Source organism: Camelus ferus, chromosome 16 (genome assembly GCF_009834535.1).
Source record: "Camelus ferus isolate YT-003-E chromosome 16, BCGSAC_Cfer_1.0, whole genome shotgun sequence".
Taxonomy (NCBI): domain Eukaryota; kingdom Metazoa; phylum Chordata; class Mammalia; order Artiodactyla; family Camelidae; genus Camelus; species Camelus ferus.
The window spans coordinates 26468174-26493653 of NC_045711.1; the positions used below are offsets into that span (position 1 = coordinate 26468174).

The 25480-nt window shown below is 42.1% G+C and overlaps 1 protein-coding gene across 13 annotated transcripts; it reads right to left on the reverse strand.

Moving 5' to 3' along the window:
* Window positions 1-134: 134 nt before the first annotated feature.
* On the reverse strand, window positions 135-25433 carry C16H17orf80 (chromosome 16 C17orf80 homolog). Of its 13 annotated transcripts, none has more exons than XM_014551789.2 (7): window positions 25133-25260; window positions 24500-24614; window positions 20976-21070; window positions 15446-16964; window positions 5203-5310; window positions 4564-4668; window positions 135-1664 (listed from the first exon to the last, which is right to left on the reverse strand). In XM_014551789.2, the coding sequence occupies exons 4-7, from the start codon at window positions 16935-16937 to the stop codon at window positions 1600-1602; spliced, it is 1770 nt and encodes a 589-aa protein (XP_014407275.1). In that variant the 5' UTR covers window positions 16938-16964; window positions 20976-21070; window positions 24500-24614; window positions 25133-25260; the 3' UTR covers window positions 135-1599. The 13 variants fall into 13 exon arrangements, with proteins under 13 accessions (XP_014407275.1, XP_032312831.1, XP_032312826.1 ...); XM_032456940.1 differs by having other exon boundaries at window positions 135-3373; XM_032456935.1 differs by lacking the exon at window positions 25133-25260 and adding an exon at window positions 25339-25433 and having other exon boundaries at window positions 135-4668.
* Window positions 25434-25480: the final 47 nt, after the last annotated feature.

Below are 25480 nucleotides of genomic sequence, written 5' to 3' on the forward strand. Positions count from 1 at the left end.
CAGGAGGAACCCCGTGGGGGTGGAGCAGGTATGGAGAGTAGTTAGGATCACGTGTCACAGATGTGGTGACAACCGTGGCAGCAGATAGGGCTTCCCAGAGTATGAAACACCCCACTGATGATGCAACAAAATGATTTTACCAGCTGAATATTTTAATATATAGAGAAAAAAATACAGTCTTCCCAGGAAATGCCACACAGTCCACACTGTCACTCAGGAGTCGACTCCGCAGGGAGCAGGGCTAGCCCAAGCTCCGCAGCGCACACGAGGGTGCTGAGGCCTGCGCAGTTCCAGCCCGCAGTGGGGCACACTTCCCTTAAGTCTTCTCCAGGACGGAGAGGAGCCCCGTACCCCCGTTTAGCTCTTCTGCAAGGGGGGTGGGTGGGGGGCGGGCACTGCTGGTAAGGAGGTCTCGGGCTAATTTCCACGCCTGGTGCTGGAAGCCTCGTTCAGGGCCACGTGCAGCTGTCCCTGGAGCAGAATCTGTGCCTGGCTGCTTAGCTCCCAAGGCCGGGGAAGACATGGAGCAGGATTTTAAGAGAAAATTTAGGAGGCTGTCTAAAACTGAACCACGCTAAGAGCTTTCTTGACTCCTTTTCCTCTTGGCTTTGTGAAGACAGCACCAGCTACCCTGGCTTCCGCACGGAGCGCACACTCACTCGTCCACACCTCCAGTTTTGAAAGGAATCGCTCCTCTTTCTGGAGGCGGCCTGTATGTAACCTGCCAGCTCACACACACAGGTAGATCTGTCTGTGCGAACGAACTTCTCTTGGAGGGACGGTTGTGTATATGAACAATGAATGTCTCCTCATAAGGCAAGCTGACGTCAATATTGCAAACATGATCCCTGGATCATGCTGCATTTGTTTAGATCTGAATCTAGGAAAAGAATTAATTTGTTTTCAGCTGACCTCAACTCTCTGAAACTGTTCTCAACACAATCAGGAAATCCTTAAAGACTCAATAAAACGTCTTCAAGGAGTTTCCTCTCACCCTCAAGTGGCCGCAGTGAGTAAGATAGGGAACCCTTTCCCTCTGTTATTTTGTGGCCATAACCAAGTAATTCCAGAATCTAGACAAACTGCCGATGGTTTTTTTCAAAGTCACTCACATCATTTTAAGAATCCATGCTTAGTATCGAATTCAAAGCATCAGTTAAGATTTTTTGCTCTTTCCTACTACATGTGAATTAGGAGTCTTGGTACCGATCATGTCAAACTAAAAACCCTCATATTAATGGAGGAGCCCACTTTTGTCTTAAACTCGGCAATACGATGGATGCAGAGAGCCCTCTAGGACTGACTGGCCCATTAGTTCATTCTTCAGGAACTTATTTTCAGGCATGTGAAATATTTACCATGCTACAATGGAGCTTAATTTTTTCATTACGTTTAGCATTCTGACTATGACGGTACTGCAGAAATGTTCCTGATAAAAATCTTGGGGGGCTACAAGCTAACTCTTGTGGCCACTACTGCACTTAAATGTCGTGCTTAGGGGGGCAACATTTGGGCACTTAAGGTACTAAGTCCAGAACGGCGGCTCCTACTGAAATGTCTAAACCCCCAACGTTTTAGAGCGATGATCCCCAGTCGTCTTCATCCCTCTGACACAGGCGACCGTGACGTGTTGTGCTCGTCTAGGGCTGGGGCCGGCTTGCCTTCTGAAAAGGGCCAGAGAGGAACCATTCTCAGCTCTGCAGGCGCTGGGGGCTCTGCCTGCCTCTGCAGCAGTGGAGGCGGCCACAGCCGGCACCTAGCCGAGGGAGCAGGGCTGTGTTCCAGGGAGACATCACAGAAACAGGCCGGGCGCTGGCTCATGCCCGTGGGCTGTCGTGGTCTGCTGACCCCTGCTGCAGGGGGCCAGGGGAGAGGACGCAGCAGAGCGGTCATTCTCATCTACTTTTGTACCCTGAGCGTTTCGGATGTAGAGAAAGGCCATAGCGGAGGTGCAGGGAGAATCCCTCCCTGACTGTCTCTCTCAAAGGGCGTTAAAGAATGGCCACAAAGCCACTCCAAAAGGAGACCTTGTTTTTGGAGTTTTGATGACATTCTCAGTCATTAAAATACAGACCTGTAGTACACTCTCCCTCAACCTTGAGTTTTCCCTTATGGGGAATTCTAGTGCACCTTTTCCTTAACCAAGAGGATTTGAGGCAGAATTAAATTACTCCCACTATGGATAATTAGAGAGGGAGAAGGGGACAGGGGATTGGAGAATAGACACGGGAGATAAAGCAGCTCAGGTTATGGGAAGAGAGAAGGATGAGGAGGCAACACACAAATGTTGGCCCTTGAACAGCACGCCTGCTTTTCTGTCGTTCTGAGGGAGCTGGAACAAGAGAAATGGCATGCCTGGCTTCTGGCCTGAGGACATCACAAGCAAGGCTGACACAGACAGAAGGACTGACAGGTAGGGGCATATTTATATATGATACACAGTCAACGCCCGGTGTTGGAAAAGTCATCCAGCTGTGCTATCCCAATTAAATTCCCTCCCAGCCTTTCACAGTAGCCAAGTTACTCTCTAGGGACCAAAGCAGAAGTCATACAATTTAAAAATCGCTGAAAATTTTGATGAGGGAAGACACAAAAAACCCCTCCAGCCAACAAGACTAACAAAGTGAAAGGAATATTTGATTATTTCACTGGAATTCTTGGGAGGGGAGAGGGTGGGATTCTGAAAAGAATCCCATCTGCTCACTATGATACTTAAGATGTAGACAAGGTGATTCAACATCCTGCTTAGTGTGCTGTTTTAATCAGCTTAAAACTATCTGCCAAGGACGTTTCATGGGCTCCCCTGCAACTCTGAGCCCCAACTCTGCTTTTGTGTGCCTCACATCTGCCAAGGCCTGGTCAGCGACCCAAGAGAGCCTGCCCATTCCCAAGGGGAAGGGCCTGATGTGTCCCGATTTTCCGCCACTTCAGACACTACGCTGAATCAGCGTACATGTAGCCCAGTCTCTAGTTTAGATGAATGGCAAAATGCCAAGACACAGAGAACAATTTTCGGGAAAGATTTAAAATTGAGATGCTAGTTTTTACTGAGTATTAGGAAATAAATAGCTTATTTAAAAATTTTAACACTGAACTCTGTCATCTTCTGAATTTTTTTTTCCAGTAACTTTGCCTCTTTTGAGAACAAGCCAAAGAAATATGCAGACAGCACCAGATCTGTCCACATAAAAAAAAATGCTTCCCGTATAATTACTAGATTCCAGTAGTTTTATTCTTTTCACCCTCCCCTGCCCCCACCACAAGTTTACGCTGTTAAATACACGCTGCAGCTGTCTCCACCGCGCTCTCCTTGGAGCTGCAAAGCTTTCTTAAGTGGTTTCAGGTCAATGTTACTTACGCCAGCGCTGCAGCTCTTTGGATAAACAGAGATAAACATAAGGACCCAAAGGCCACGCTATTGACTGTTCCTATCTCTTGCCTCTATCGCTCATTCTATTTTTGTTTTAGGCACCACAAGAAGTTTCTGCCTCACTTTCTTCAGTCTCAATTTAGAGATGGGAAAAATAACCTCCAGCATCACCTACGTGGTCCCTTCCGGGCAGGTAAAGCTTTCAGGGAAGGCCTTCTCCCAGTGAAAGGAACCACTCGAGGTCTCAGGCATCTCCATCTTTTGAGCGGATGATCAGAAAGGAGCTCTTTCTCGCCAATGGCCAACTGTGTTATACCAGAGCCGGCGGCTACGCCCTGCTGCTCAGCACGGAAGTCTGCTGCAGACACATTTCCACTGCTTGACCAGCTCTCCTATGTGCTGGCACTGAATTAGCCAAAACATCCAATTACAGTCAAATCTGATATTTTAAAAGTTTGTGAATTCTATTGGTCTCCAGTATGAATGGTTATTTTATACTTTTACACTGAAAGTTTTCATTTGAAAGTGGGCTTTTTTCTTTAATTGCAGAGGAATACTGGGCCTTTCCTGGTATTTTTCCTCATTTTTAACAATTAGGATATATTTTTATAAAACAATACTTTAAAGAATGAGCAAAAGTTATTTGGAACTAACAGAACAATGAAATCCAGGCATTTCCTTTCTGGTAAGATCTGGTCCAAGCTGAAAGTCTTACCTGGAAAGGTGTTTGCTTTTTAATGTTAAAAGTAGATTAACTAAAACAGCTCTAAGCCTCAGACACACTGACGAGTGACAGCTGTGTTCTGTTTAGCCCCCTCTCTTGTGGGGTATAAAGCTATCTGGTTTCAATCTTAAGAAAGTTCTCAGGTAGGAATTGAGTGACCAAGGAGAAGAGCCCTATCTTTTAACAAGCAAACAGCTTTAGGGAAAAAACACAAGCTCACCAGATCTCCAGTGACAACCTTAAATGGAGCATAAAAGCAGTTATGTAAATTCTAGTCAAATCTTATAAGGCCATTTATATAACCAAAACCTCTAAGGAAAAAACCCCAGAGCCTCAGGCAATAGCTCATTCACTAGGGCAAGTCAGATAATGCCAAACTGACATACAGAAAGCAATTCGGAAAATCCCCCAGAGGTGCCTATGATGGGATGTGACCTGTAATTTAGGCTGAAAATACAGAACGGCTTACTCAGATGCTTGAAACTCCAGCTACAACAAAGGACAAAGTATCCTGCAAACAGCATCGTGATGCCACCGACTCCACTCTTCACGGTGGTTCTGCACCTGATCCAGCCTGTTTAAAAAGAAACAGGTCTGTCAGAGTGAAATGTAAGTAGTAGGGGCCCTTACCTGGGAGTTATTCAAGTTATCCAGTTAGCTTAGGCAAAGGAACTGTAATGCAAAGAATTTACATATCACTATACATATATTTTAAATAAATGAAAAGGCTAAAACCCAGAAGTCCTTAATTTTAATACACTTAAATCAGTCTTATTTTGGGAAGTGGTGTTAACTTGAGGTTTAGAGTCCTCCCAGCTTTGGGACAATCACGGGTGAGGGAGAGACGGGGAGGTGGCGGAGAGGCAGGGGTAGGAATTAAAGCAATGAAAGCTGTTCAGTACATGGCAGCTGCTAACGCATTAGCTCTGGTGCTTTCCATTAGGTCAGACTCCAGAATGAAGAGAGACGAACAGAAGAGCAGGAAGACTACAAAGTTGTCCCCCTTTTTCTGGAGCCTTGCTGTAACAGCCACAGCTAAAGTGAGACAAAGTTCTCCAAATGCCTGGAACCAGCAGCAGAGCCCAGCAGTCAATGACTCCAGCCTCACCTTTTTGGAGAGCTCCCAAGAACCTCATTAGAGAGAAGTTGGAGGTTGTGAGTCTGGTCGGGGGTTCCAAACTCCTCACTGCCGTCGAACTTCTTTCCAACAAAGGAACTAGGGTTCCAAACAGAAGTCACTGTCATAGTTCATCTAAATTCATCCTCTTCCCCGACACTCAGTGCCCAAAGTTCCCAGGGCGAGGCTGCAGAAAAAGTGCGTTCTAAATCGGTAGATTAATGTCTGCATTGGGCTGTGGCTAACTTCGAAGCGCTGCAAGTCAAAGCAGTCTATTCCAGATCAAAAAGAGGTTCCTCAACAGACTAAGGGTCCCTGGGGGTTAAGACCTAGATCCATCTCTGATCTGATGAATACAGTGCCCAGACGACCCACATGTACATGCTTAATGAAACGACTCGTTTGTACCTCCTATCATCCACTAGACATCGTAGCAAAAAGCCTGACTTTCCACTGTAATGTTAACTACCTGTCACCTGCTACCTGTCACCACGACCTACAGCTGACAGGCGTGTTCTATTATCACTGATGCTGACCCGCAAACACGTCTTATTTACGTTCAATATGTGAGTAACTAAAGTTGAGCCAGAAAAGAGGGTTTATGCTATGTATTTACATTTTCCCTGCGGTTATTTTCCATGTTTAATGACAGACAGAAACCTCTAGTTCTCTGGTCTTGGTTTGGTTCATCAAACCAAGGATAAAGGATAAATTAAGCAAACATTTACAACAGGTTTCGCAACAGGTTTAGCAGGTGTAGTAAAAGTTGCTGTAGATGTTTAAAAAGAAAATTCAAATGATCATCAATCTATTAACAATGAAAAGAACGAGGCAGGCTTCCAAGAATTGCACAAAAGATATTTCCTTGTAAGGTGAAGATTACTGTCTTAAAAAAGAAAGCATGACATAACCCATTCATGCTGGAAAAAATGTGCAGATGGGGAGAAACTGCGCCGTGAAACCTGCAATTGTACAACCGCTTTCTCCGCAGGGTCAGGAACTGGGTGGCTCCCCAAGTCTTTCTCCAGCTAGATGAGCCAACTTACTTCACTTTGGCTCAGTAACTTACATGAAAGACACCACACTTCAGGCCCTGAGCTGGAATTGTAAACAGCCCAAGGCCCAGGAGAGTCCAGCTCAGAACCCACAAAAGCCCCATTATGGTTTTTTCCACGTCCTTTGCTGGCCGCCCAGGTACTCTGGGTTCCGATCTCCATCCCTTTGGGACTGGTTGTGAGCCTCACCTGCCATTACCCACCGCCATCCCTCTGCCGCCCATCTTTCAGACACTGCCCTTGATCTGCCAACATTAATGTCCCTGCATTTCAAACCTAGTGACAGTGATCCCACTGACACAAACACTGGAAACCCTCATCCGGCCTTTACACCTCTAACATCCCCTATCACCCCTCTGGCCTGGTCAGAGACCCAGAAGTATGACTTGCCTTTCCCCTCATGTCTCTGGCTGTCGGTTACTCACGTGCTTCTTTCTAAAACACCCCCTTTTATGGATTCCTTTGGAGAACAGGGGATCTACCCCACCCTGGCCTATCAGATTCCTGCTCAAGTCCTGATCCTGACCGTTCTGAGCCCCCTCCCCACAAGTGCAAACATCTCACATGGATACCGTACTGAGATCCCTCTCCTCTAAGAGAGGGCGGGGCAGTGACACCACCTCAGAGTTGTTATGAGGGTAAAAGGAGGTATTATCAGGCACCTAAGCACAATGACCAGAAACAGCCATCATTTGATAAACATTATTAGTTCCCTCCCTTTTTCCTCCAAAAATGAGAAGTGGGTATGTCAAGGACATGCCTTAGCACTACAGAAGGTAGAACAGAAAATACAGAAGCACTTTGACTTGCTAGAGATTTCGTATAGGCTGTGGGTGTTTATGCAAATGAAAACCAGAAACACAGAATCAACACCCCTGCGTCTAGCTGTGGTGTATCTTCCACAGCGTGGTTTAGTGGAAAGGTTTAAACCAGGCCCCAGGAGACTGGGTTCTACTTGCAGCTCTACCACTTATTGGCAACATGACCTTGGACAAATCACTTATGCTCTCTGCACCTGTTTCATTATCTGCAAAATAGAGATAAAATCACTCTGTGCACCTCTCAGAGCGGAGAGGCTAAAATCAGAAAATAGATGAAACCCTCTGAAAACCACAAAGCAGCACTAATGCTAACCAGTGAGCTACTGAGGCAGTTGAAGATATAGCGTTAAGCTAGCAATGCTCTCTCCTTAACACACTTCCATTCTGAAATCTTTAGAAAGGGATAATTAAAATAGAAAAAAAATGTTTCTCAGAACAAACTGCAGTTTAGTGAATATGTGATCATTTACAAAATATACCGGGCTGGGGGGGGGTAATATATTCCTTTCGGAAGAGATAGGACAAGCGTTTTAGGTTCAAGCCTGCTCTGAGTGGCTACAGGTCTCCTGTCAAAATACACCTAAAGCATCAGTCTCCCAAGGAACTAGAAATAAGAGGAACAGATAAACAAGTGGGCTGAGTCTCTAAGTGCGACTCCCTTTAGAGGCTGCTATGCACTGGCTGTGCATGAAGACTGCTGTGGGGTGAGTCGTTTTTCCCTGGGAGTGAGGACTGTCGAGAGTGGCCAAAATGGAGGACGCAGAGCTCACCTCCTGTCACGAGCACACCCAAACCACAGCTATCTGCAGAACAGCCATCGATGAAAAAGACTGGAACCTACCAGAAAAGATCTTCTATAGGCGACATAAAAAATGACCACAATGAGGAGGGTAGGAGGGACGGACCTGCAGTACAATCACATCCCGTACCCCGAAGTGGGCGACCCCCGAACTGGAGAGTAAGTATTTTGCAGAGGCCCTCCCACAGGAGAGTTCTGAGCCCCATTTCGGCTCCCCAGCCCGGAGTCCTGCACCAGAAAGACAAGCCCTCAGAGCACTTGGCTTTGAAGGCCAGTGGGGCTTAACTGCAGGCGCCCCACAGGACTGGGGGAATAGAGACTTCATGCTCAAAGGGCGCACACCAAAACCTCCTGTGCACCAGGACCCAGGGCAAAAGAAAAAATTTGATAGGAGCCTGGGCCAGGTCTACCTGCTGGTCTCGGGAGAGTCTCCTGGAGGGGCCAGTGAGTGTGTGGCTATGGCTCACCCCGGGGACCCAGAAGCTGGTGGCAGACATACTGGGGAACATTTGGTCCTGTGACCACAGTTGATGTTGGTAGCTGACATCTTGGCTCATTAGCTCTAAGACTGGGCCCCACCCAACAGCCTGCAGGCGACAGTGCTGGAATGCCTCAGGCCAAATCACCTAACTGCACTGAGACACAGCCCCACCCATCAGCAGACAGGCTGCCTAAAGACTGAACAGCCCTCTGGGCTGGCCCCTAGACATGACCTAGCCCACCAGAGGGTCAAGACCCAGCTCCACCCTGCAGTGGACAGGCTCTGGCCCCGCCCACCAGGAAGCCTGATAAGCATCTAGACCAGCCTCATCCACCAGGGGTCAGACAACAGAAGCAACGAAACCACCATCCTGCAACCACCTGGGCCCTGGCCAGGTCCATGAGCAGGCCAGTGCAACCTCAGGACACCTCGGCCCCGAAACCCAGCTGCGCCAGAACTGACTCTCTCCCCCAACCCTAACAATCTGAAATAAGGGATGGGATGTTGGGGCCCTGCAGCCAGACTCCAGGAACCAGCTCTGCTTGTCCGCAGCCTGGCACTAAGTCCAGGGTCTGGCTTCACCTGTCAGTGGGTGGGCACCAGGCACAGTCTTTGAGACTCTGCCTCTGCCCACCAGTGAGCCAGCACAGCCCAGGGGGCCCTAGGATTCCACAGCCAGCCACCTCATGACCAGGTCCCACTAAATGGCAGCCAGCAGCATCTGCACAAGGCAGGACCTGGCAACCACCTAGACTACCTACAGAGCCCACCACAACAGGACGCACGCAGGCCTCTTATGGTGAAGTCCTGGAGCAAAGCTTGGGTGACGAGTGGGGAGTGCACTGCTGGGACACACAGGATGCCTCCCACAGAGGGCCACTTCCCCAAGATCAAGAAATAGAACTAACCTACCATGTACATAAAAATACAAATAGCAAGTTAGACAAAACGAGGCAGCAGAGGAATATGTTCCAGATGAAGGAACAAGAAAAAACCCGTGAAGAAGTAAGTGCAGTGGAGACAGGCAGGAGAAAGAATTCAGAGTCATGATTATAAGATGATCAAAGAACTCAGGAGGAAAATGGATGCACAATGTGAGATTTTTAACAAGGAGTTAAAAAATATAAAGAACAACCAAAGAAAGATAAAGAATACAATAACTGAAATGAAAATACACTGGAAGGAATCAACAGTAGACTAAACGATTCAGAAGAACGGATCAGTGAGCTGGAAGGCAGAGTAGTGGAAATCACTGCCGCTGAACAGAAAAATCAAAAAAGAATGAAAAGATATGAAGACAGCTTAAGAGACCTCTAGGGCAACATCAAGCACACTAATATTTGCATTACAGGGGTCCCAGAAGGAGAAGAAAGGGCCTGAGAAAATATTTAAAGAGATGATAGCTGAAAACCTCCCTAATCTGGGAAAGGAAATAGTCACCCAAGTCCCGGAAGTGCAGAGTCTCATACAGGATCAACCCCAAGTGGAACACACCAAGACACACTGTAATCAAATTGACAAAAATTAAGAGTAAAGAGAGAGTACTAAAAGCAGCAAGGGAAAAGCAACAAATAACAGACAAAAGATCTCCCACGAGACTACCAGCTGATTTTTCAGCAGAAACTCTGCAGGCCAGAAGGGAGAGGCACAACGTATTTACAGTGATGAAAAGGAAAAACCTACAACCAAGACTACTCTACCCAGCAAGGCTCTCATTCAGATTTGAAGGAGAAATCAAAAACCTTCACAGACAAGCAAAAGCTAAAACAATTCAGCACAACCAAACCAGCTTTACAACAAATGTTAAAGGAACTTCCCTAGGTGAAAAAGAAAAAGCCACAACTGGAAACAAAAAGATTATGGAATGAAAACGCTCACTGGTAACAGCATACAGTAAAGGTAGGAAATCATCCACACACAAAGCTAGTAGGGAGATTAAAGGGCAAAAGTAGTGAAGTCATCTGCATCCACAGTAAGTAGTTACAGGATACACACAACAATTAGATGTAAAATACGGTATCAAAACCAGTAATCATGATGGGAGAAGAATACAAATGCAGGGTACTTAAAATGCATTTGAAATTAAGAGATCAGCAACTTAAGACAATCACGTATATATATACAGACTGCTACACAAAATCCTCAAGGTAACTGCAAACCAAAAATCTAAAATTGATCTACACACACAAGAGAAAAAGGAATCCAAGCATAACACTAAAGACAGTCATCAAATCACAAGAGAAGAAAAGGGGGGAAAAAAAGCAGTTAAGAACATATATCAATAATTAAGTTAAAGGTCAACAGACTAAATGCTCCAACCAAAAGACAGACTGGCTGAACGGATACAAAAACAAGACCTGTATATTTGCTGCCCATAAGAAACTCACTTCAGATCTAGAAACACATAGAAACAGAAAGTGAAGGAATGGAAAAGGTATTCCATGTAAATGGAAATCAAAAGAAAGCTTGAGCAGCAATACTTAAATCAGACAGACTTTAAAATAAAGACTGTTACAAGGCAAAGGACCCTATCTATATAATGATCAAGGGATCAATCCAAGAAAATGTAACAACTCTAAATGTACATGCACCCAACATAGGAGCACCTCAGTATACAAGGCAAACACTGACAGATGTAAAAGAGAAATTGACAGTAATACAACAAGAGTAGGGGACTTTAACACCCCACTGACATCAATGGACAGATCATCACAGTAAGGGAACACAGGCCTTATATAACACATTAGACCAAATGACTTAATTAATATTAATAGAGCTTTCTACTCAAAAGCAGAATACACATTCTTATCTTTTCTTTTTTTTACATTCAAGTGGAAGATTCTCCAGGATGGATCACACGGTAGGCCACAAAACAAGCCTCAGCAACCTTAAGAAAACTGAAATCATATCAAGTATCTTTTCCCACCACAATGTTATGAAAGTAGAAATCAACTACAAGAAAAAAAGCTGCAAAAAAACACAAACACGTGGAGGCTAAACCATATGCTAAATGACCAATGGATCACTGAACAAATCAAAGAGGAAATCCAAAAAATACCTAGAGACAAATGAAAATGGAAACATGACTATCTAAAACCTATGGGAGGCAGCAAAAGCAGTTCTAAGAGAGAAGTTTATAGTGATATAAGCTTACCTCAGGAAACAAGAAAAATTTCAAACCACCTAACCTTATACCTAAAGCAATTAGAGAAAGAACAAAACCTCAAGCTAGTAGAAGAAATAATAAAGATTAGAGCAGAAACAAATGAAAGACTTAAAAAACAACAGAAAAGATCAATGAAACTAAAAGCTGTTTTTTTTGAAAAGATAAACAACATTGATATACCTTTAGTTAGACTCATCAAGAAAAAGAGGGGAAGGGCCCAAGTTAATAAAATCAGAAATGTATAAGACTTAGGTAAAACTAACACCACAGAAATACAAAGGACCATTAAGAGACTACTATGAGCAACTATACACCAATAAAATGGACAACCTAGAAGAAATGGACAAATTCTTAGAAAGGTACAATCTCCCAAGACTGAAACAGGAAGAAAGAGAAAATATGAACAGACCAATTATCAGTACTGAAATTGCATCAGTAATTTAAAAAATCCCAACAGACAAAAGGCCAGGACCAGATGGCTTCACAGGCAAACTTTACCAAACATTTAGAGAAGAGTTAACACCTATCTTTCTCAAACTATTCCAAAAAATTGCAGAGGAAGGAACACTTCTAAACTCCTTTTATGAGACCACCATCACCCTGATACCAAAACTAGACACAGATATTACAAAAAAAAGAAAATTATAGGCCAATATCACTGATGGACATAGATGCAAAAAATCCTCATGGTAAAAAGCTGAAAACATTCCCTCTAAGACAGGAGCAAGACAAGAATGCCCACTCTCACCACTTTTATTCAACATAGTTTTGAAAGTCCTAGCCACAGCAATCAGAGAAGAAAAAGAAAAGGAGTCCAAATTAGAAAAGAAATAAAACTGTCATTGTTTACAGATGACATGATACTATACAAAGAAAATCCTAAAGGCACCACCAGAAAACTACAGTTCATCAATGATTTGGTAAAGTTGTAGGATAAAAATTTAATACACAGAAATCTGTTGCATTTCTATACACTAATGACAAAATAAAAGAGAATTTAAGGAAACAATCCATTTACCATCGCATTAAAAAGAACAAAACACCTAGGAATAAACCTACCTAAGGAGGCAGAAGACCTGCACTCTGAAAACAGTAAGACGCTGATAAAAGAAACTGAAGATGACACAAACATATGGAAAGATACCATGTCCTTCAACTGGAAGAGTCAGTATTGTTAAAATGACCATACTACCCCAAGGCAATTTACAGATTCAATGCAATCACTATTAAATTACCAATGTTATTTTTCATAGAATTGAAGCAAAAAAATTAAAATTTATATTGAAACACAAAAGACTCTTAACAGCCAAAACGATCCTGAGAAAGAAAAAAGGAGCTGGGAAGAATCACATGTCTTGACTTCAGACTATACTACAGAACTATAGTAATCAAAACAGTATGGTACTGGCACAAAAACAAACACATAGATCAATGGAACAGGATAGAAATAAACCCATGCACTTATGATTAATTAATCTACAACAAAAGAGGCAAGAATATACAATGGAGAAAAGACAGTCTCTTCAATAAGTGGTGCTGGGAAAACTGGGCAGGTACATGAATGAAATGAGAATATTCTCCAACACCATATGCAAAATCAAACTCAAAATGGATTAAAGACCTAAATGTAAGACTGGATACTATAAAACTCTTAGAGGAAAACAGACAGGACACTGGCATAAATTGCAGTAATATTTTCTTGGCCCTGTCTCCTATAGTAATGGAAACAAAAGCAAAAATAAACAAATGGGACCTAATTAAACTTAAAAGCTTTTGCACAGCAAAGGAAATTATAAACAAAACGAAAAGACAACCTACGGAATGGGAGAAAATATTTGCAAACAATGCAACCAACAAGGAATTAACTTCCAAAATATACAAACAGCTCATACAGCTCAATAAACAACAACAGCAAAACCCAACAAAAGACCACCTAATCAAAAAATTGGCAGAAGATCTAAAAATATAGCTCTCCAGAGACACACAGATGGCCAACAGGCACATGAAAATATGCTCAACATCACTAATTATTAGAGAAATCCAAATCAAACCCACAATGAGGTATCACCTCAAACCAGCCAGAATGGCCATCATTAAAGAGTCCACAAATGATAAATGCTGGAGAGGGTGTGGAGCAAAAGGAACCCTTCTACACTATTGGTGGGAGTGTAAACTGGTGCAGCCACTATGGGGAACAGCATGGAGGATCCTTAAAAACCTAAAAATGGAGCTATCATATGATCTGGCAATACCATTTCTGGGCATACATCAGGAGAAAACTAACTCGAAAAGATCCATGCACTCTAATTTTCATAGCAGTACTATTTACAATATTCAAGATATGGAAGCAACCTAAATGTCCATTGACCAATGAATGGATAAAAAATTTGTGGTGTATATATACAGTGGAATACTACTCAGCCATAAAAAATGAAGTGTCACTTGCAGCAACACTGATAGACCTAGAGATTATACTAAGTGAAGTAAGTCAGAAAGAGAAAGACAAATATCATATGACATCACTTATATGTGGAATACAAAAAATGATAACAAATGAACTTATTTACAAGACAGAAATAGACTCAGAGACACAAAACAAACTTACAGTTACCAAAGGGGAAAGGGGGAGGGGAGGGATAAATTAGGAGTTTGGAATTAGCAGATACAAACTACTATATATAAAACAGATAAACAACAAGGTCCTACTGTATATAGCACAGGGAACTACATTCAATATCTTGTAATAAGCTATAATGGAAAAAAATCTGAAAAAAAAAACTATTTAACTGCATCAATTAGCTGTACAGCAGAAACTAACACAACATTGTAAATAAACTATACTTCAATTAAAAAAGAACACACACACACACACACACACACAAAACCTAAAGCACCAAATTAACTCTAAGCAAAAAAGAGAAGGACAATACAGTAACTATGCACCTAGAAAAAGAAACAAAAAAGAAAAACAGTAATCCAAAGTTTCTGGTGAGGAAAATGAAGAAACCATGTTTTGAAACTAGAGAGGTAGTCCAGGAACTAAAGGCGAGGATCAGCAGGAAAAAGAGGGTACCTGAAATAGCTGTTGGGGAATTCCAGCTTCGGGCCTCGGTCATCCCACTGGTTAACCTCTAGTCATCAGCAAGAAGCATCTAGTGAACTTCTGAAGAGGTAGACTCAAAACCAGTCTTGATGTCGTCTCTTTCCCCCAGTCCTTCTTACCTCATCTCTCAAGTCAATCTCTCGTTCTACTCTTGGGTCCTATTCTCAACAGCCTAATTTTTGGAGTGCATGGACTTCTACCCCTTTTTGGCCACACCTTTTGCTCCTGGTCCTGATCTTCACTGGATTGTCCCTGAACCTCCACTTCCACCTACCTTGACTGCCATGCCTCCCATGGACAGTTTTAGTCCCACCGGGCCCCAAATTCAAAAATCCTATCTGCTCATCCTCTCTGCTACTCTAAAATGCTAGATGCCGCATTTGACCACATGCCTGGGAACTACTGTGTCTAACCTAGTCCTGACTGAAATCTAAGCACAGCGCTTGTTCTGTTTAGGCAGACCCTTAAGTCTTTATGGTTTTCTTGAGTCTGTTCAGCTTGAAAATTCACTCAATTTCCACTGGCCATGCCCCTTTCCAATCGAGAAATCCAACTTTTATCAGCATCACTGGCCAGCCTGTCTTAGTCCAAATTTCAACTCCTGGTGGAGGGGGAGGGGGAGGGGATGATCAACCACTATTATTGACTCCTGGGAGCAAGAAGTAATCTGTTGAAAACAATTGTAAGTCCAGTACATGGGAACGCCCAGACAGAAGTAAGCTAAGTGAGTACAACCTTTAGCATTCTGAACCTTATTAGTTCAAAAGGCACAAAACTGTTTGAATGGGCTTGAAAATGAGCGTGTTTACCTTGTGAGAATCTTTCCCCCTGGCGGCTGAAGAGCAGAGGCTTCAGGGCCATCATGTTCCAATTCTGAGGCTTCCCTGGCAACACCCCAAGTCCAAGATAACCAGGATAGAGCTCTGGAAACCATTCCAGTCCTAGAGAGCTCGACAGGGTCTTCTGGTTGGTGACACTGATCTGACTGGCAGAGGAGCTTTTAGAAGCGTGATGCTGGGTGGAATATGAAGACTGCTGGTCCCTAAGGTGTAATGCTTGGGACTGACAGCCCAATTTGGGTGCCAGAGATGCTTGTTCCTCTCTCTTCATCAATGCCTTTACAGCGGAGACTGGATTATGACTGCAGGCTTCTGCTTTCTCTTCCTGGATAAATTTTACAGCCAGAGAAGGAAGAGTTTGATTTTGTGACCGTGATACAGAAAGAAGCTCATTTTGAGTTGTCTCTGCTGGCGTGAACAGGTTTAAACTGGGACGTTCATCTTGAGATTTCTTCTCCGTGACTGAATTGGTACTAAAGGCCTTCTTAGAGTCATCGCTCATGGAAGAGCATTCCTCCATCTCTGTCACAAATACACTGTTCTCTGCATTCTCTTTGCCTCCACATGCTTCTGCTCCAAGGTTAAGTCCTTTTACCTGGTTCTCCATGACCTGGATTTGACCTAATGGGTTAATTTTAAAAGCTGCAATTTGTGATCCTGTGTTCTTTCCCTGAGCCCCCGAGTCCCTAACATCAGCAGACACTTCAGAGCGCTGATTCTTGGCCTTGGAATTTCTCTCACTGCCTGATGATGATGTGTTTACCCTTTTGACTCCATAACTGAGATTCATGGGAGAACTATGATAATCACCAGACGTATCTAGTAATTTTACTAGAAGGTTCTGTCTTGGGGAATCAATTTTATCCAATCTTAAATCAGCAGAAGTGGCTTGTACATCATTAGGGAAGATGGAAGAATATTTGCTGTCTTGATTTGACAATGAAGGTTCCATTGGGCCAAGGGATAAAGTTGCTTCAGTCTCTGAAGGATCATTTCTACTTTTCCCTGATTTAGGCAAATCTTTGGCAAGTTCTTTTTTAGGCATGGTGTTCCCTGATGCAGAAAACTGAGCTGTAGTTTCTCCCTGGAAAGTAATCTTTGGTTCAGTATTTTTTAATATTTTGAAGAAGGGTTGAATTTGATTCTTGATGGCTTTACTGGCCTTTGCACTACTTGCTTTTTCCAAACCAACGGCTAGTACTGGAGAGGACTTCACTGTCTGTTCTGATTTGTCTCCTTTCAATTCAGGATTTCTTTTCTCACCGTCTGTCCCTAGCCCTCTCTCTTCAGCTTTAATTAGGTCTCTGATTGGTCCTCTGATTTTCTTAGCACGTGGGAGTGTAGCTGGCTTGGGCTGACAAACCTCTCCATCAGCAGGTATAGCTGGTTCTCTCATCTTACAGTGTGGCAAGTGGGATTTCAGTCGTTTAAATGGCTTCTTACAGTAAGGACACACTTCCATTCTGGGTGGAGTATCACTCTCCTATCCCTGAAAGAGACAATTGTGAGATTATGAAGAGCATACTGTTTGTAAACACCAATACTTTTTGGGTTGTACCTTCTAAGGTCATTTGAAAGAACCTAGGTTGCAGGACATTTAAAAAAAAAATCTATTTTGATCCATTCTTTTTCTTCCATAGGTAGAAAACTGATATAGTTGGATTTTGAGATCAACATTCCTGGCTCCATTTCTGCTTGGTATTTCACATTTCTTAAAGTCTTCAAACCCTTAAACACATCATTCAAGGGAAGAATGGTGAAGAATAAAAAACTCAGGCTGGGATTCCAAGGTGGTTGATTATAGAGTAGTGGTTTCCAAGGTGATATATGGAATGTCCATTGAGGGTACAAGAAAATACTGGAAATTCCTTTCCCTAAGCAAAATGAAGCTCTACTAACATTTAACACATCAGTAATATGCACCTGTATACACATATGCAGAAGTACTGACATTGTACAAAGAATACATGAATGGAGGGGAGACTGGATCCCAAATTTTTTACTGATAGTTTGTAGTACAATGGATTAATGGCAAATTTATTAATTTAACATCTTTGTGAAACTTATACCATGTAAAAATATTTTTAAAAATTTATACCATGTACCACTTGTGCCTCTTTGTTATTCGCTCCAGTCAGGAAAAGGAAATATTTAATTGCAAAGCTCAGATGGAAATTATTTGTTTACATTTCCTGTTCTGTCAGACTCCCTGTGCACAGCTGTATTCACAAAACCAAACACTGGGCCTGGCATCTATTTGCTGAATGAATTTTCTCTGGACATAAATGCGCAAACACTATCATTATAAAGTACTGTGACTGTGAGTATCTTCTGACCGCTAAATGGGTCAAAAAGTGAACCTTCAAAACCATTTACAGGGGGAGGGAGAATACAGCTTAAGTGTTAGAGTGCATGCTTAGCATGCACAAGGTTCTGGGTTCAATCCCCAGTACCTCCTCTGAAAATAAATCCAATTACTACCCACCTCCCAAATTTACGAAATAAATTTCATTTGTCATAGCAACCAGCCTCCCTTATCCTACACAATGTCAGGCAAAACAAAAATGTTTTTAGCCAACAGACTTTACAGGAATTGTTCTTACTTGGGAGGCACTTCTTTGACAATATATGTTATGGGCTGTTTATTTACAAAACTACACATAACTGAAGCCAGTCCATGGGCCTTAGGCTAATAATTTTAGAAGTGGTTTGAGTCCTCCGTTAGCCGTGTCTGCCTCCACAGTACTTCATCCTCACTTTTAATCCTACTGGAAAGATTTCTGTTTAGACACTGAGCAGGTTATCCTTGGTGAAAGGCACTGGGAAGATTTCGCTCAGTTTAGACACTGAGTGGTTTCATCTTCAGCTGAAAGACTGGGAAGACTTTGTTCAGTTGAAAGAACTCTGAGTAGGGTTGGACTGGAATTAGGTGGAAGACTGACCTGTCATTTTGCCTTGAATTAGTTACTTTAATAGGGTTTGTTAACATAAAACTGAAATGTTAGAGCTTTTCAGATCCGAAGAAGGGATCTCCTTTCGGCTGGCAAGCGTTTTCTCAGGCGGTTGAGAAACTTGCGAGAATGGTGGAGGCAAGTCCTTGTACTGTGCAGCTGTCCCCGCAGGGAAAGCCACTCATTTTCATTAAAGCTTGCTTGCTCTGCTGGAGACATGGATAAGAACCGGCCTTTCAGAGATCTGTGCACCCATGGTGGTCTTACGCTACCAGATGGAGAACCCAAGACTCTGAAGAGGGAGCAGAAACGACTCTAGGGTAAAACTTGGAGGAATTAAGCTCACAGGCAGCACGCTGGCCCATCACACAACTGCACTAGCAATTTTATTTTGACAAACCGACCTCTGAATGGGGAATAAAGCTTTCAAAACAAAAGAAAAAGAATGACAGATGGTCAGCCTCAAGACCCCAGCCAGGCTTATGCATTTACGACACTTATACTTACCAAGTACTTAATTGGGAATTAAAGGAAATCTTGTCCTAAAATTAACTAAGACGGGGCTCTTTTACTGCTTACAGACTGGGATTCTTAGCAGTCTTGTCTGGCTGTGCCATCTCTCGGGGCCTTTCTGTCGTTGTAACCTTCTTTATGTCAGCACGTACAACGAAGGCCTTTACTTTCTTTGTTCTGGGGAGTAAACTTTCTGAATCCTGGTTAGGTGGCATCTTTAACACTCTCTTATGGGGAAGCCCTTTGTGTCTCATTGGTTTGGGTCACTATTAAGATATATCATTAATGGATGGATAATGGACCCTTCAAATTAGAGAAACTTCTAAACTGTTAAATTTTTAGAGCTCTTATTATAAACAGCCGTTTTATTGGTACCTATTTAAAAAAAGGAAATCAAATTATAGGATGGAAAATGCATATCTCATAGTTGACCTAGGAACTCCCTTAGTTTAAAACAAACCAGAAAAAAGTTTGGAAAGCCTTTCTGTTTTCCTCTTCTACTCAATGGGTCTTACAGATGCTAATATAAAACATCAGAATAATTAATGCCAATTGGGTTGATTGGGGGGAGAGTATAGCTCATCGGTTGAACACATGCCTATCATACAGAAGGTCTTGGGTTCAATCCCCATTACCACCTTTAAAAATAAGTAAGTAAACCTAATTACCCCTACCCCCACAAAATAAATAAATAAATAAGCAATACATTAAAAAAAAGAGAAAGAAACCAGTGAGACATTACCTCACACCTGTCAGGATGGCTATTATTAAAAAAAAATGGTTCTAAAATTAGGTTGATTAACAGAAAAGACAGACAAAAAAACTGACAGGAAAGTCTAGAGATGCTTTCCCAACAAAATAGAAATTTTAAAGGGTTCTGTCCCAAATGGATAAAGAAATATCTAGACGGTTATTAAGAAATGGGATAAATAAAATGGACATTTATGGGATTAAAACACAAGGTTTCATTACTACACTACCTAAGGTTGAATCAGCCAGAGACGACCTGGTCTCCAACATTAAAGGGCTCCAAACAAGTCTGCTTTATTTACCCCAGTTAACCCCAGTTTAAAAAAAATACACACACACACACACACAAAGGGCTGAAAGAAAATAACACTGAGATACCAGACCAACAATTATTTGGGGCAACAGTTAAGGCAATTAATTAAGTTTAAAGACTGACAAAGGGCCCAAGTCCACGGCCTCAACTCTGCACTGGGCTCTCGAGACTTTATATAAACTAGAGAAAATGATCGAGGGATAAAAAGAAAAACTGGTAGAACTCCTTGTAAGGCCAAAACGTGTTGATTGGGGCCTAATGAAAACTAAAGTTAAAGGAATAAAAGTTGGTAGACTTAAAAGTTTATAAAAATGTGTATATTTAAATGGCCTTATATGAGATGGTTGTATTCTGGGATAGGCATGTTTCACTACTTCCCCTGCATGACATTATAAGCCAGGGAACATAGATCTGCCCTGCAGGAAATATTAAACATACTAAAAAACCGACAGGGTTACCTGAGCCTGTACAATATAAAGCAAAACTGAGAGCTAATATTCAGGGGCTAAATTAAAAAAAATGTAGAGATTTTACTCTGGGTTTAACTTGTGCACTCAGAAATGAAATGGAGCAAGACCCTGGAGTCCTCCTTCGTACAAATCCTTTCTGTGTCTGTGTTTCTTGTTTGTTGGAAATAGGCCTCCTTCAGCCTCCTTGACCTTCCCTGAGTTCCAGGGGGCAGATTCAAACAATTGCTAATCAGGGAAGGGATGACATGCAGAAACAAAGGTCAAGAAACAACAGTGCAGCTGTGGGGCAGGGTCCTGGTTCCTCCTTAAGGAATATACATAACAATACCTTTGACTACTTCTGCTGGAACTAAGTACCCCACCAAGGTAGACACCACCCTGTTACCTTTCCACCAGCCAATCAGAAGAAAGTCACACACCCTGCAGCCCTCCTGTCAAATTTTGCCTGTCAAAACCTCTTCCTGAAAACCATTGTGGAGTTGGGTTTTTTGAGCACAAGTCACCTCCTCTCCTTGCTTGGCCTTGCAGTAAACCTTTCTCTGCTCCAAATTCCAATGTTTCAGTTTGCTTGGCCCCACTGTCCGTCAGGCACACAAACCTGGTAATAGAAAGAGGCCCTTATTGAATGCCTTATGCAAGCTTTTGAAGGCAAGATAAATTAAATCCTAAAATTCTAGAGCATAGAGCCCTGGAGTTCTGGTTTAGTCAGAATTCTCACTGATATCTGAAGAATTAAAAGCAAAGGTCTGTCTTGCAAATTTCTACAAATCAGAAATGCAAATATGGCCCACTGACCAGAGCCTCATCAGCTCAATCAGGTAGAACCTGAAACCAAGGGGGAAGAAAAAAGGGCAAAAGTGGTCCCTTTAAACTCAAAACCGCTGGGAAGGCTGCCTCAGCCAAAATCTAATTCATGGCCTCCTTAAGGGTTAATCAAAAACAAATCTTAAAATTCTTTCCCACAAACAGTAAAATCTTAGTCATCTGAGCAAGCAACTTTAACTTACCTCAATTATTATTTATAAACTAGTAACTTTATATTGTAATACCTGATTCAAAACTAAGTTTTAAAGTGAAGCTATGAGATCTCTAGTTTTGTCTCTTTATATGCCTGTGTACACATTATACATGAGATGTCTCTAGCTCTGGAAATTCACAAAATTAAACTTCTAAAAGAGCTCTTCCTAAGTGACTTAAAAGTTAGTGTTTACAAACTACGTATTTCTAAATATGAAAAAAACTGGCCAAAATGAATTTCAGGTTCATGTGCTCTAGGAAACACTCAATATTAAGTTAACATATGGCATTAAAGCTAGCTTCAGCTTACTGGTTTAATCAATATAGACATGTCTTACTTTAACTCTTCCTAGGTTTACTGAAGGTGAGTAAGTTCGTGTTCTTTCTGTTGCAGAGTATGTCAGTAAGAAAATTTTTTCTAACTTGGTATGGTAATACTTTCCTAAGTTATAAAATAAAGGCAAATGAGGTAAGAGTTTTCAGGTGAACTCTTTAGAAATAATTATGTTTTGGGTATGTCTATCTAAAATAGTTCCTCCAGATTTTGGTAACTTGAATTTGGCTAAGTTAAATGATGGGAATTCGTTGACTATACAGGTCATTTCAGGTAAGATAAAATATTGGAACATTAATTGCTAAACAGGTATAAATTTATCTACTTTTGTCTCCTTTCAAGATGGAAACTAAAGATGTTTAGGTTAGCTACACGTCTTGTACCACATTGAAGAAAAAAATTATGTTATATGTTTCTAGAGGTTATGGGATATTCCAATTAAGACATGCGAGTATGACAAACAGATTACAATTACTTGCTGCTTGTCAGCTTTTGCTAGAGAGTATGTTTTTAAAGGGTTAAATCTGTAATATGTAATTAAAGCTACTAAAAATAAGGGAAACATTTCAGTATGCAAAAAAAGTAGGATGTGTTTTCACCAAAAGAAGGTATAAGGAATGGAAATATATTTTGTTAATGGGAAAGAATGACTGTTCTAGAGCTGGTTGTTTTTGGATGGAAAAATAAGGGACAAACTAACAAACTAATACAGGTACAGAAAATTTCAGAAGGCTTGTAGAAAGAGAACCCTGAAAAAACGAGTTTTGTACGAGGTCAGACTGGGATTAGGATTAAATTTAATTAGGTAAATGGATTTTGTTGACCTCCAGCTCACTCTGGGATGCTTCAAAGGAACCCTGAAAAAATATATATGTATGTATATTTGTAACTGAATTTGCTTTGTTATACACATGAAACTAACATTGTAAACTGATACGTCAATAACAAATAAGAATTAAAAATTAAATAAAACAAAAAAACACAAAGGAATCCCAAGACATATCAGAAACATTAAACTAATTAGGCTTATTTGGTATGTTAAATTACTTGAGAAGCACTGTCATGTGATTGGAGATGAACTTTAGGCTATATTGTATCAATAAATATCATTAATATAGATATTCCAAAATTTATATGGAATTCCTAAAAATGTGATATGCCCTAGTATAATGTTATCAGTTATAATTCTAATTATCTTAAAATGATACAGATATACATATACCTCTATACAGAAATATCCAAGTTTCTTGTCAACTGCATTGTAATCAGTTCTTTAACCATGCCATTTAAGTTTTGTCGTTTATAAGCAAACATTGTTTTACTCTGATGCTTTTACAAAATGATCTTAAAGAAAATTCATAAAAAGGACTTATTGACAAATGTAAGTTTCTGATAACTTTTGACCATACAACTGAACTGCGTAAGAAATTACAAAACTCTAATGGAAAACCTGATGACTAAATCCGGATCAACAGGAATTAATTACATGGGGCTGAATAAATTGATAAATATGATTTATAACTTTACAACTCTTTTGGGGAAATATACTGGCTTTTAATCTTTGTTTCTCAGAAAAACCTTTCCTCTTATGCTACAGCCTACAACAAGCTGATGAAATATACCTTTGTAAACAAAGATGAAACTTATCTTTTTCTCTCTACCTGATCCTTCCAGAATTTGGCTTCTCCAGCTGGCTCTCCTGTGGACTTGATCGTTTACTGCAACCAGACTGCAATTAGTTATACTAACCATTGTTTTAATTTGTTTTCTTTGCTTCCAAATTGTTTATGCTTTGTGTCTCTCTCTGCTGCTTTATGACTTTATTACTGTTACTAGCTGTATTACTTATAGCCTGTCTGTTTTATAAGATTATTGTCCCTTGCATTAACCAATGTGTAATCAGGTTTCTGACAAATTAATGATGTCTTGACAGAATTAATCACATATAACTTTACACAGAATTGTAATAGTGCAACCCTAGGGGTGGGAAGAAGCAACAAGGGAAAACATTTCTGGATAACAGACTAGTAAGACATGGGATCCAGCGAATTTTAGATTATCAACCGGGTCTGATCCAAAAGAGATCAGCACACTGAAAAGCCTATCAGCAGAATCTTCGCCTGATCTAGAATGACCCCTCCTAGCACTGTGGGACAAAACTGGTCATGAAATGCCTCCCAAACACTGGCTGAATTATGACCAAGGGGGAAGCACTGTGAATGAAAAATGTTGCCTGCCATATCAATAAACAGAGGACGTAGCAGCCAACCGCCACTGCAGCTACCCCCAAAGTTGCACCCTGAGGGGACTCAGGATGGAAAAGAACAAGATACCCGACCTGCATAGCTAAATGCATATCAAAAGAATGATCTTAATGAATCTTGACTCTTGAATCTTCCCATACATAGAAACGCAATAAATTCATTTAACATGAGATATTTGGTTTTCTTCAATTAACAGTAATCTACTGATCTTCCGACTACCTAGTCTTTGTTGCAAAACTCCTATCTAACCTGGCTCCTCCCTTACCTCTTTCGAGCAGTCCCTCAGAGTTAAGAGGCTGCCTCTCGGGTATAGGTCCTCAGAAAGACTGCTGAATAAAACATAATTCTCAACTTATAAGGTTTCTTCCCCCTGCTGACACACAGTAGTCTTAAGGCTTAACTGCTTCCTTACCAAAGCTTCTCTTCTAGAAGGATGCTAATTTTGCGGTTGTTTCTCCTCGATCAGCAAGCTTCACGATCGCCATTCTCCAGCTTGGCAGAATGAATCTCAATTTTAAAGTCAGCCTCTGGAAGACACAATCAGAGAAGTAACCGGACAGCACATAATATGAGTAACTGCGGCAAAGTACTGAGGCAAATACATATAACTGGATTATCAGCAGGGAAGTTCCACCCCAGTGTTCTGGGAAGCAGAGTCTTAAGATTAACAGCCTCCACAGGCCGGATCCCAAAGTTACGGTAATCTTCGCCCTCACCACCTGCGCTCTCCTGCGGACTTTTCCGCCTCCCAGCCGCTTCCCCAGGCCGGCCTTCTTCTCCGATCCGTTACGTTTCAGGAAAGCAGTCCTGCAGCTTCCAGCGAAGTGGGCGGGACCGCCGAGCAGCTCCGGGTCCGTGTCCGGGACCGGCCTCCCCGCAGCCCTCCAGCCCGAGGAGCCGCTGAGACGCCAAAGGGGGCTAAATCCTCGGCTCCGGGAAGTCCTCCGCCCACTCCCCTCTCTCCTCAACAACCGCCCCCAGACCTACAGCGCGGACCTCAGGAAACCTGCCCGCCCGTCAAAACTCCCCCAGGGGAGCGCCTCACCTCGCTGGATATAAATGACCATGAAGCCCCCTGCGACGAAGCCCCCGCGCGGCCCACAAGCGTCTTCCCAACTCCCGATCCCGGGGCAGGCCATCTGCACCACTGCCTGATGCGTCTCAGCTATTTTTTAAAAATTATTACTTCATAAGGAATTAACTCAAATACTTGTATCATACTGTTATGATATAATTTAATTTAACTTAAACCTGGCTTGACTTTTACGCCGTCCCCGCTTGGCTGCGAACAGGCGAAAGCTCGGGCCACCTCTTGTGAGGTCCTCTCTCCCAGAAGCTCCGCGCCGCTCCTCCCCCGCCGAGCCCGCCTCTTCCTGTGGGCGGGGTTACCGGT